We start from the raw sequence: 12,249 nt of genomic DNA on the forward strand, positions 1-12,249 counted from the left end.
CCGGGTGTCCCCACCCTCAGGGACGTGGCTGTGTTCTGGGCTGAGCCAGGCGGGGGACATGTCTCCCTGTTCTCCCTATTCCCTCCAGCTTTGCCTGGTGTAGTCCACGTGTGTTGGTGGCTGTGTCTTTCTGATTCACCTCGGATAAATCAGAGGATGGTGTTGGTGATGGCCAATGGAGGAGAAAGTTGCTGTAGAAGCGAGGGAGGGAGAGCAGCCTTCCCTGGTGAAACTGCTTCCTCAGGTTCCATGAAACAGCTGCTCGTCTTTTCCCCTGAGGAGGGCACTCCCAAGCCGGCTTGCTGGCAGCAAGCTGGCTGGTCTCTGCTGCCCGAGACCCCTTGGCACCGGCCCTCTGAGCCATTCCTACCCAGGGGCCTGGGCATGAGCCCCCTCTCCATAACCCCATCAGAACTCCCAGCCTGGCAAGGAAGTGGGGGAACGGACAGATAGAGCAGCAGAGGCGCCAGCTCAGGGCCCAGGCCAGAGCTCACCCCCCAGTTGGACAGGCAGTGTGTCCACCTGACGCACAGACGCAGGTGAACCACAGGAGGGGCTGCTTGTGAGCATTTCCCTGACCGAGTCACGCCCCGCAGATCCGTCCCTGAGGTTGCACAACCCTCTCCCCTATAAATAGGGAGGCACATTGGCCTCTGGAAGCCTGTGGCTCCACCTGCAAGCCTCCTCCTCCTCCTGCCCTTGCCCAGCCTGGCAGCCAGCATGAGGCTCTTCCACATCCTGCTGCTGCCTCTCTGCCTGCTCTTCGCCCAGGTGGGCCCAGGTGAGCTGGGGACGAGGGGCACTCTGCCCGGGTCTGGGGAGCAGGTGAAGGGAGCCGTGAGGAGAGCTGGAGACACTGAGCCCTGTCCAGGCCGTCATTCTGTCAGATAGTTATGATGACTTGACTTCAGTTACCCCTCAGGGTGCCCATCTGGAAAGTGGGTTCAAAAGTTTTCTAATGCGGAGGTTTTAATGTGTGTGGTTGGAACCTGCTTGGTGCGGATTATTTCTTAAACAGACGTGAGTATTTGTGGAACAGAGCACGTGTGTTCTGGTGACTGGGTGAAGTGGAGAAACCTTATTTGGGGATGAACTGTGTGCTTGGGACAGCTGTATGGGCAGAAGGAAACCCCATTTATAGCCCAGCTGCTCACCCTCAGCTTTGGTTTGGCCTCAGAGGTTACAGACCTCAGGCAGAGGGCACACACCTCAGGCAGCTGGCATAGACCTCGGACGGAGGGCACAGGCCTTTGCATGGGCAGCCCCAGAGGTCAGTGGGGGCGAAGTTCCTGGGAGGGCACTGTCTCTGCAGTGCTCTGGGAAGGGCTGTGTGTCCTGTGTCACCAAGTGTCCTGCAGTCACGTTGGCTGTGAGCCAGGAGCCTGACGTGTCTTCTCTTCCTCCTCACAGGTGCTGGCCTCCTCGCGAGTATGACCCCTAGGGGACCCGAGTGTGTCCGCCTTGAGGGGAGCTGCCATTACTCCACCTGCCCGGAACACACTCGGGAAGATGGAACCTGCTACAGGGGGAGGGCCAAGTGTTGCGTCTGAGCTGGAGCCACGGGCAAGAAAAATCCACAGGAAGTACTTGTAAGCGTTGTTTTCCTAAAAGAAAACCTTATTTCAAAGCATGGCTCCTTCGGACCCATGGCTCCTTTGAACCCTGTGTCTCCTTTCTGAGGAGGTGAGGAAAGCCAGGTTCGAAGCCAGACAGGCCAGGCTGCTCAGGCTGCAAGCTCAGGACAAGGGAGGTGAGCAGGATGGGGCCACGGCAACCGCCAACCCCCATTTCATTTCCAAACCAACATGTTTACAAGTAGTTCCTGTGGCTTCAACCCATGACCCAGGAAGTCACTGTTTGATTCTCGGTCAGGGCAATGCCCGGATTGTGGGCTAGATCCCCTGTAGGCTCCCTGAAGGAGGCAGCAGATCAATGATTCTCTCTCATCATTGATGTTTCCATCTCTCCCTCTCTGAGATAAATAAAAATATATTTTAAAAAGAAAGAATGACTTGCTAATTCAAATGTAGCTATGGATAAAGAGCCTGCTGGCTTTAAGCAATGATTTTCAACTGGTGTGGCCACACGAATTCTTAAAACATGCAATGCTGACTCTTTAGCCAGGGGCACTGACCTCCTTTCCCTTCCATTGTCCAGTAAAACCATCACAGCCACCATCACAGCAATAGCTGTCTGATGCCCATGAATTAAACTATGCCTATTTTTGTCAGATTGGCCCAATATGTATGTTTTGGTGTGCTGCAGAGGCTGAGTGGTTCCTGTGTGCCGTGAGATGAAAAGGTTGACAATCACTGGCCTAAAGGACTGCAGGATCCGACCTCAAAGGAGGCCGACTCAGCCTGCAGGCGTTTTGGCTCCAGGGGAGTTGACCACCTTGGAGGAAAGCCAGAGCCTCCTGGACCGGGTCCCCGGTGTTTACCGGAGCAGACGGTGCTGACTGGCACACAGCACCCTGTGCTTCCCCTGGTCTGCCTTCCTCTGCCCGCTCGTACACCCCTGCTGCCCTCACATGTTAGGATGGTCCTTGTGCCCTGGCCGGTGGCTCAGCTGCTTGGAGCCTGGTCCTGTGCTCCTAAGGTTCTGGTCTGAATCCCTGGCCGGGCACATCCCTGGGTGGCAGTTTCCATTCCTGGTCGGGGTGTATGTGGGAGGTGGCTGATGGCTGTTTCTCCCTTTCTCTCTCTAGAATCAATGGAAACATGTCCAGGGGTGAGGATGAAAAACAAGAAGTAAAGATGAGCTTTGTGCTGAGGGTCCCCCATCTTCTCAAGCTGCTGGCTCTTGAATAAACCTGCTTTGCTCCATCACACCCTGTCCCTTGAGTACTGGCTCGTGAGTGGCAGGCAGCTGAGCTGGGTTGGTGCCCCAGGACATTGTTCTGGCCCCATGTGCAGCATCTGTGCCTGGAGGTCTGTTCACAAAGGGTCGTCTCCTTCGCATTGGGAAGTCTTTCCATGTCATTGGCTCAATGTCCGTTGCGATCAGCTAGACAAAATCCACTGATTTAACCGTCTTGAAATGTGCAGCCAGTGGCATGGAGGGCATTCACATTGTTGCAGCCTTCACCACTGTCCATCTCCAGAACTTTCCATCTTTCAAAGAGCAACTCTGTGCTTATTAAATACTCACTCCCCCTCCCCCAGCCCCTGGCCACCACCATTGCACCTTCTGTCTCTGAATTTGATGACTGCAAGAACGTCTTCAGTGTGGAATCCTACGGCATTTGTGCTTCTGGGCCAGGCTATTACACTGCGCCTGGTTCCTCTTGGCAGATCCGTGTTGTAGCACGGGTCAGAATTTCCCTCTTTTCCGAGGCTGAACCACATTTCAAGGCTGAATAGGGGAGGCCCCGTCAAACAGGACCCTGGAGGTCAGTCAAGGATCACTTAGCTGACAAGACAGCAGGTATTTCACCTGTCACACTCCAATGCGCAGCTTCCACTCATGGGGTCTCTTCTCCTCCAGCCCCTGCCCCATCGAGTCACCCTGACAGGGTCCCTCCTGTGCCCTGCTGCTGCCCAGGGCACATTAACCCCTTCCCACTGGCTCAGACACTGCTGTTTGTAAGGGGGCTTGTCAGCACAGGGTCTGCACTCGGCCCGCGGGGTTGCTTGGTCCCTCTCTTCTTCCCTGTGACTTGCTCTCTCTGTTCCCTCTGCTGTGGGATGGCCGCGGGACCAGGTCACCTGTCCCAAAGAACGTCTCCAGTTCTGGGTTTGACCGATTGCGTCCCTGAGCTGTAGTTTTAATGGTTCCTCTAATTTCTGTATTTCCTGTAAGTGTTAGACCTAGAGACTCAGTGAGTTTCAGGTTCAGCCAGATTTTGGGCCAGACTCTTTCCTGGGTGGTCCTGCTTGCATCCCATTACATCCCACAGGGGATGCACCCAGAGTGGGGACAAGCCTGGTCTCAGAGCTGGGCTGGAGGCAGCCCCCACCCTCTATTATCCAACCCTTCCTCCCCCTGCTACTCCCAGGGCTTTTCACAGAAGGGACGTTTGCTTTGTTTTTGTTAATCCTCACCAGAGGCTATTCTTCCATTGATTTTCTTTAGAGAGACATACACATACACACCCAAACACATAGACACACACAGAGAGAGACAGAGAGAGAGAGAGAGAGAGAGAGAGAGAGAGAGAGAGAGAGAGAGACAGAGAGAGAAAGAGAGAGAAGAGAGAGAGACAGAGAGAGAGTTGAGAGAGACACATCATTTGGTTGCCTCCCCAACCCACCCAGACCTGGGCCAGCTAACCCAGGAATGTGTTGCCTTTGGCTGGGAATCGAACCCCTGACCCTTTGGTGTGAGGGCCGATGCTCACGAAGGGTGTTCAAGCAACCACTGAGCACAGTTTGGGGTCCGTGATGTCACTCAGGGGTTTTCTAATCCCACCTCCCCTGCTTCCTCCATCAGCTGGGATGTTCTAGAAGGAAGGTGTGTCCTTCATCAGCTATTATTTACAGGGGTGGGGCCATCTCGAGGTTGAGAGTGTGCCTGCCTTTTCCTCACAAGACAGGGTGGACCCCAGGATAGCTTATCTTTTTAATTTTTCCCAATTAATATTATGTTATTAAAATTGTTTTCAGCTACAGTTTACATCCAATATTATTCTGTATTTGTGTCAGGTGTACAGCATAGTGGTTAGACAATCCTATCCTTTACCCTGTGTCCCCGATATTTCCAGCCCCCGCCTGGCACTGTCCCTAGGACCCCGTAGCTTTCCCAGGGCAGGGAGAGGCCGTGGAGACCTCATGGGGTAGCTCAGTCTCCGAGGCTGCCCGAGGACAGGTAAACTGCCACCACCCGAACCGGCATTCCCTATCTGCCTTCTGCCCCAACAGGGGGTGCTGTGTCTAAACTGACGAGGAGGGCGGGGTGAGGGCTAACATTTGTAGGACAGTGGAAGTTCATTCGTGCTTATGACCTAGCAATGCAGAGGGGGTGATGGGGGACTGTGGTGGGCCGCCAGCTGTGGGCGTGGATGGGAAGGAGGCTGCCTGCAGGCTGGTTGGTGCAGGAGGCAGGCCATGAGGGGCGGTGAGGCAGGTGTGCTCTGAGGGACGGGGAACAGGTGGCGTGAGTGTGGGAGGGTCCACAGTCGTTCTGCGGGAGCCCAGACCTTAGGCCTGGAGAGTGAAACGGGAGTGGCTTTATGGGTTTTTCTTATTTTCTTATTTTTTTAAATATATTTTTTTCAGAGACGAAGGGAGAGAGAGAGAAACATCAACGATGAGAGAGAATCATTGATCTGCTGCCTCCTCCATGCCCCACACCGGGAATTGAGCGTGCCATCCGGATGTTCCCTGATGGAATGGAACCAGGAACTACAGGTTCATAAGTGATTGATGGGTGTTAGTGATGCTTGATTGCACTGAGACCCTCTGCATCACTCACCTGTTGGTTTGGAAATGAAATGAGGAGGGGGTGACATGGCCCCAGCTCTGCTCATCCCCCTCGTCTTGAGCTTGCTGGCTTCACAGCCTGGCCTGTCTGTCTTCGCAGCCTGGCCTGTCTGGCTTCTAACCTGGCTTCCTCACCTCCTCAGGAAGGAGACACAGGGTTCATGTGGTCCCGAAGGAGCCATGCTTTAAATAAGGTTTTCTTGTGGGAAAACAATGCTTATAAGTAGTTCCTGTGGTTTATCTCCCCCGGTCCTCCCAGTAGCAGCACTTGGCCTTCCCTCTGAAGCAGTAGCCATCGTGTGTCAGGAAGGTTGGGCACGGGTTGAAGTAGCAGTGCCCCCTCTTTTTGATGCACATGTGTTCTGGGCTCTTGGGGACCTCGACCAAGAGGAGGCCAGCACCTGTGAGGAAGCAAAGAAGACACGTCAGGCTCCTGGCTCACAGCCAACATGACTGCAGGACACTTGGTGACACAGGACACACAGCCCTTAGCAGTGCAATGCAGATGGTGCCCTCCCAGGAACTTCGCCCCCACTGACCTCTGGGGCTGTTCATGCAAAGGCCTGTGCCCTCCGTCTGAGGTCTATGCCAGCTGCCTGAGGTCTGTGCCCTCTGTCCGAGGTCTATGCCAGCTGCCTGAGGTCTGTGCCCTCTGCCTGAGGTCTGTGCCCTCTGCCTGAGGTCTCCCCTTCCCCGCCTTCCCACCAGGTTGGGAGTTCTGATGGGGTCCTGGAGAAGTTCTGGAGAAGGGGCTCATGCCCAGGCCCTTGGTTGGGAATGGCTCAGCCGGTCCTCTGACAGTAGCAACCAGCAAGCCAGCTCGAGCTAATCTGGACTCGGAGTGCCCTCCTTCCGGTTGTTGTCTGTCTGTCCCACCAGGTCAATCTCATCTAAGGCCAAACCAATCTCTCTAAGGCCAAACCAAAGCTGAGGATGAGCAGCAGGGCTGTAAGTGAGGTTTCCTTCTGCCCAGAGAGCTGTGCAGAGCACCCAGTTCATCCCCAAATAAGGTCCATCCGCTTCACCCTGTCACCAGAACACAGGTGCTCTGTTCCAGCTCCCTTCACCTGGTCCCGGCCCCGGGAAGAGTGCCCCTTTGGTTCCCAGCTCACCTGGGCCCACCTGGGCGAAGAGCAGGCAGAGAGGCAGCAGCAGGATGTGGAAGAGCCTCATGCTGGCTGCCAGGCTGGGCGAGGGCAGGAGGAGGAGGAGGCTTGCAGGTGGAGCCACAGGCTTCCAGAGGCCAATGTGCCTCCCTATTTATAGGGGAGAGGGTTGTGCAACCTCAGGGACGGATCTGCGGGGCGTGACTCAGTCAGGGAAATGCTCACAAGCAGCCCCTCCTGTGGTTCACCTGTGTCTGCGTGTCAGGTGGACACAGTCCCGGTCCAGCTCGGGGTGAGCTCTGGCCCAGAGCCCTGAGCTGTTGTCTCTGCTGCTCTATCTCCCCTTCCCCGCCTTCCCACCAGGCTGGGAGTTCTGATGGGGTCCTGGAGAAGTTCTGGAGAAGGGGCTCATGCCCAGGCTCCTGGTTGGGAATGGCTCAGCCGGTCCTCTGACAAAAGCCGAGCGGCTGTTTCATGGAACCTGTTGAAGCAGTTTCACCAGGGAAGGCTGATCACTCGCTTCTGTAGGAACTTTCTCCTTGATTGGCCAACACCAGTCTTTCTTTTTTCTTTTCTTTTTAAAAAATATGTTCTTACCTGCCACCATGTTAAGACACAAGGAGAGGAGAAACCAAGATGGCGGCATAAGGTAAACACCTAACTGTTGCCTACCACAACAATTTTGAAACTACAACTGGAAAACAGAGTGCACACTGTCCAGAACCACCGAAAAGCTGGCAGAGTGGAAATCCTACAACTAGAGAAAAACAGAGGGGGACGCTGAGCCTCAGGAGCTGTGGAGGTGCGGAGATCCGTGAGCGCGGAAAGGGCGGGCAGCTGAATATGCGGCAGGCTTGCTCACGGAGCGTGCGGAGAGGAAGGGCAGCAGACTCTGCGTGGCAAGCTTTCTCGTTTGGGAGAAAAGCAGGGCCGCCCGACTGCACTGAGGTCCAGCTGTGGTTGGGGAGAAACTGGGCTGTTTGGCAGCGGACGAGGCTTGAGAGCGGCCTTATCTCAGAGGCGCGCAGCCATTAATTCGGGCATGGAGGAACCGGCCCTTTTAGGGCGCACAGACGGAAACCAAGTTTGTCTGCGCCACCCTGAGACTCCGCCCCATCCAAGCTGAGCACAGCCCTCCCAGTGACTGGATTTCTCATTCGGGAGAAAAACAAAGCCCCAGCTGGGGAGAAACTGGTCTGTTAGGCAGCGGGAGAGGCTCAAAAGCTGCCTTCTCTCAGAGGCGCACAGCCATTAATTCTGGCACAGAGAACCCGACCCTCTTAGGGCGGAGCAGACCGGGAAACAAAGCTTGTCTGCGCCACCCTGAGACTCCGCCCCATCCAAGCTGAACACAGAAGCTCTCCCAGCAGAGACACTGCTGATCCTCATAGCCAACTGGCTTGGAGATCAACTCCCGCCAGTGATACCAACAATCCCAACCACTCTGAACTCCAGTTTCTGGGGACACGTGAGGGACCCAGACGCCTACGGGAAGGACTCTCGGCGAGTGAGAGTGACCTTTCTGTCGGTGTGGACGTCACCAGATTTCAACCACACTCGTAAGGGACACATTCAAGAGGCAGACTCAGTGAGCACCAAAGCCCTACTGTGTCTCCAGCACAGCAATTCTTCCGTTATATAGACAGCAGGCCCTCAAAGCCAATTGGACCGGAGGTCAATTCCTCCCAGTGTACCAACAGCAATCAGGGCTTTTAACTTCACCAAGACTTTCCACACAGCCCACAAAGGGGAGTACCAAGACCGACCACCTAGGGTGATTGGGGAAGCTGAGCTACCGGCCCCTATAGGTCACCGACCACACAAAGCCACTCCATCAACACAGGGAGGCAGCCAAAATGTGGAGACATCGGAGTATGTCACAAGTAGGAGAAATAGATGAAAGCAAACTAATGGACGACACAGTGTTCAGAACCATAGTTATAAGGTTACTCAAGAATCTTCTAAAAACCACTGAGGAACTTGAAGAGACCTTCAAGGACCTAAATGAGAATACTAAAAAAATGGAAAAGGACCAGTCAGAAATTATGCATACACTGTCTGAAATAAAGAATATACAGAGTAGACCACCGCACCCAAAGAGTCAAACTAAAGAGCTGGAATATGAGGAAGAAAAAAACACCCAACCAGAGAGGCAGAAAGAAAGAAGAATCCAAAAGTGTGAGGATAGCATAAGGAGCCTCCAGGATGGCTTTAAGCGTACCGATATCCATATTTTTGGGGTGCCAGAAGAGAGAGAGCAAGATACTGAAAACCTATTTGAAGAAATAATGACAGAAAACTTCCCCCACCTGGTGAAAGAAATGGACTTACAAGTTCAGGAAGTGCACAGAACTCCAAACAAGAGGAATCCAAAGAGGACCACACCAAGACACATCATAATTAAAATGCCAATGCAAAAGACAAAGAGAGAATCTTACAAGAGAAAAACAGTTAATTACCTACAAGGGAGCACCCATACGACTGTCAGCTGATTTCTCAACAGAAACCATGCAGGCCAGACAGGAATGGCAAGAAATATTCAAAGTGATGAATAGCAAGAACCTACAACCAAGACTACTCTACCCAGCAAAGCTATCATTCAGAATTGAAGGGCAGATAAAGAGCTTCACAGATAAGAAAAAGCTAAAGGAGTTCATCACCACCAAACCAGTATTATATGAAATGCTGAAAGGTATTCTTTAAAAAGAAGAAAAAAGTAAAGATAAAAATTATGAACAACAAACATCTATCAACAAGTGATTCTAAAAATCAAGTGAATTAAAAATCTGAGGAACAGAATAAACTGGTGAACATAATAGAATCAGAGGCATAGAATGGGAGTGGATTGATAATTCTCAGGGGGAAGGGGGTGTCTGTGTGGGGGGTATGGGAAGAGACTGGACAAAAATCATACACCTATGGATAAGGACAACGGCGGGGAGGGAACCGGGTGATGGGGAGATATGGGGGGAAAAAAGGAGAAACAACTGTAATAATCTAAACAATAAAGATTTATTTAAAAAATAAAAAATAAAAAAAATAAAAAATATGTTCTTATTAATTTCAGAGAAGAAAAGAAAGGGAGAGAGATAGAAACATCAATGATGAGAGAGAATCAATGATGACCTGCCTCCTGCACACTCCACACTGGGGATCCAGCCTACAACCCGAGCATTTGCACTGACCAGGAATTGGACCTCGACCTTCTGGTTCGTAGGTCGAAGGTCAACCACTGACCCACTTGGGCTGGGCCCGCAGGCTGCGTCTTGCCTGCAGATCACACAGACAGCTGCAGAGTTTGTGCGGTTGTTGTCTGTCTGTCCCACCAGGTCAATCTCATCTGATGGCACTTATGTTCTGGGGCAAGGAACCCTCCGATTTATCCGAGGTGAATCAGAAAGACACAGCCACTAACATACGTGGACTTCACCAGGCAGGGCTGGAGGGACTAGGGAGGGCAGGGAGGCGTGTCCCCAGCCTGGCTCAGCCCAGACCACAGCCATGTCCCTGAGGGTGGGGACACCCGGATACTCACCTGGAGGCAGAGAGGCCTCCTCGTCGCCCCAAAGGTATGGCCTCCACGTCACTACCACCTCCCCAACCGTACATGTGCTCCCCACAAACTCACACGTGAAGGGCACAGGCGTGTGGTGCAGGGGCCACGGACAGCCACCCCCTCCTGCTCACGGGGTCCCCACAGGGAGGCTCTCTACACACTCAATAGGCATCTTGGGATGAAGGGGCCAACGAAGGAGGAGCCGGCGATACTCAGACATTCCCAAGGCTCTAGCACCTTAAAGAATACGCTTTCCAGCAACTCAAAGGTGTGTCTGGATAGTGAAGAGCCACGTGGGGCATGTTCGTTAACACAGAAACGCTCCCCGTGAACACCGTCTGCCCTGTGTCCGGCAGCTCCTCTGTCTCACGCTGTGTGACCTGGTGGGTTGATTGGTGACACCTGGTTGTTGACCTCACTCAGCAGCAGAGGGAACCCGGTGCACACACCTCCTGGCCTCATGTCCCCCTGGGGCCAGGCTTGTTCCCGCCCCGGCCACCTGCAGGTTTTGGCTCTCAGGGCTGACTGCCCGCACAGCACAGCCGGACCCACACACAGCTCTGGGACGTGTGCTGAGTGAGTCAGAGGAACACCTCCTCATGCATTAGGATCCCGGTGGTCGCTCTGATGAGGGCAAGCCCCCACCACGCCCACGGCCCCTCGGACTGTGCGGTGCTGATTGAGGTTTGGTTTCTGCCTGGACTGCACTGTGCCCTGACTTCCTCTCATTCCCTAGTATCCATAGCAACACCTCTCACTGAATGCCAGCCTGCTTGCTCCCAGGCCTCCCCTGGCAGCACCTGCGTCCCCAACTCCCGAACCGAGAGCTGAGGTCTAACTGGGCAGGAGTGAGACTGCTTCTGACACGGATGCAGAGCAATCACGGCTCAGCTGGCCCTGTCCGAAGACTTCCCGCCCAGAGGTTCACACAAATATTGAGCTGGCTCTAGAAACGCTGTATGGAGAGGAGTCTCTAGCCCATATCTCTTCTCAAGGGACACAATGGGCCCAGGTCAGGCGTTGCCACCCCAGCAACCAGGGTCATTAAAATATTTGATTTGGTCCGGCTGGCGTGGCTCAGTGGTTGCGTGTCGAACTATGTATGAACCAGGAGGTCACGGTTCAATTCCACATGCCCGGGTTGCGGGCTCCATCCCCAGTGTGGGGCATGTAGGAGGCAGTGGATCAATAATTCTCTCCATTGTTGACATTTCTATCTCTCTCCTTCTCCCTTCCTCTCTGAAATCAATATATATATTTTAAGTATCTTGTTTGACCTATGATTTTTTTTCAAAGAAACTTCCTGGTCAAAGGGTAGATGAGGATGGAGTGAAGATAGAGAATGTACAAACTGGACACAGGAGCAAGCTGCTAAAATTATTGACGCTATGAAGGTCAAGGCAGGTGGCCATGGTTCTGTGCTTCCTGTAATCTGCCTGGGAGAGTAGAGGCTTGAACTTGCCAGCCCTGTGTGAGCCCCTGATTCCCATCTGTTCCCGCACCTGCACCCCATCTCCAGATGGCCTTGCGATTACCCCCGAATGACTCACCTGTCCAGTTTGATGCCCCTCCGATTACCCCCAAAGGACTCACCTGTCCAGATCTCCTGATGCCCATTATGAAGGTCATCGAGCACGACCGGACCTCCTGGCACCCACCTTCCAGCCCTGCACCCCTCACCTGGACTCCTCTCAGGGTCACTCCACTGTCCCAAATGTGAAAAGTGCTGAGGACGGAATCCCTGCCTCAGAGCCAAGGGTGTTAAGTCTCCCCATCAGCCCTAGAATCCGCCTCTGGACACGTCAAGTCCCTCAACTGATGAACCCACACAGGTGTGGGCTGGCCGGGAAGGCAGGATTGGCTTGGCTGGAGGTGGCGAGACCAGGTGTCGGAGGGGGTGACCCAGGAAGGGGTGCATCCAGTCTGTCTAGCTTTTTCTGGAAGCACAGACCCTAAGAACTAAAAGAAAGCTGGAGGGCTACCTGGAGGAAGGCACGGCCACCTCAGCTGCCCTTAATCAGTTAAAATGGTCTGTACTGGCTCCTCGTGTGGGTGGGAGTCCCTCCAGGCCCTGCTGATGAGGTTCCTCATTAGACTGGAGATTGTCTGCAGGAAGAGATGAACCACAGAACTTATATGCATAATAGGGACCCAGTGAATGAACTTC

General features: G+C 53.6%; 1 protein-coding gene and 1 long non-coding RNA gene across 2 annotated transcripts; one reads left to right on the forward strand and one right to left on the reverse strand.

Annotated features, from left to right (window-relative positions):
* The first annotated feature begins 1,462 nt into the window (after positions 1-1,462).
* LOC129150023 (uncharacterized) lies at positions 1,463-2,828 on the forward strand. The gene is made up of 2 exons (XR_008556804.1): positions 1,463-1,589; positions 2,708-2,828. It is a non-coding gene; the product is annotated as an uncharacterized LOC129150023 (long non-coding RNA).
* Positions 2,829-5,642: 2,814 nt separating this feature from the next.
* On the reverse strand, positions 5,643-6,671 carry LOC129150022 (beta-defensin 1-like). Its single transcript, XM_054720204.1, has 2 exons — positions 6,533-6,671; positions 5,643-5,821 (listed from the first exon to the last, which is right to left on the reverse strand). Exons 1-2 carry the CDS (start codon positions 6,591-6,593, stop codon positions 5,658-5,660), a joined length of 225 nt encoding a protein of 74 aa, XP_054576179.1. The 5' UTR covers positions 6,594-6,671; the 3' UTR covers positions 5,643-5,657.
* Between the last annotated feature and the right edge of the window lie 5,578 nt (positions 6,672-12,249).

Source organism: Eptesicus fuscus, chromosome 8 (assembly GCF_027574615.1).
Source record: "Eptesicus fuscus isolate TK198812 chromosome 8, DD_ASM_mEF_20220401, whole genome shotgun sequence".
In the NCBI taxonomy this organism is placed as follows: Eukaryota; Metazoa; Chordata; class Mammalia; order Chiroptera; family Vespertilionidae; genus Eptesicus; species Eptesicus fuscus.

Coding starts and splice junctions, on each gene's coding strand:
- LOC129150022 (XM_054720204.1), bottom strand. CDS start 6,593: ATGAGGCTCTTCCACATCCTGCTGCTGCCTCTCTGCCTGCTCTTCGCC. Junction 5,822..6,532: donor CTTCGCCCAGGTGGGCCCAG/GTGAGCTGGGAA, acceptor GCTTCCTCACAG/GTGCTGGCCTCCTCTTGGTC.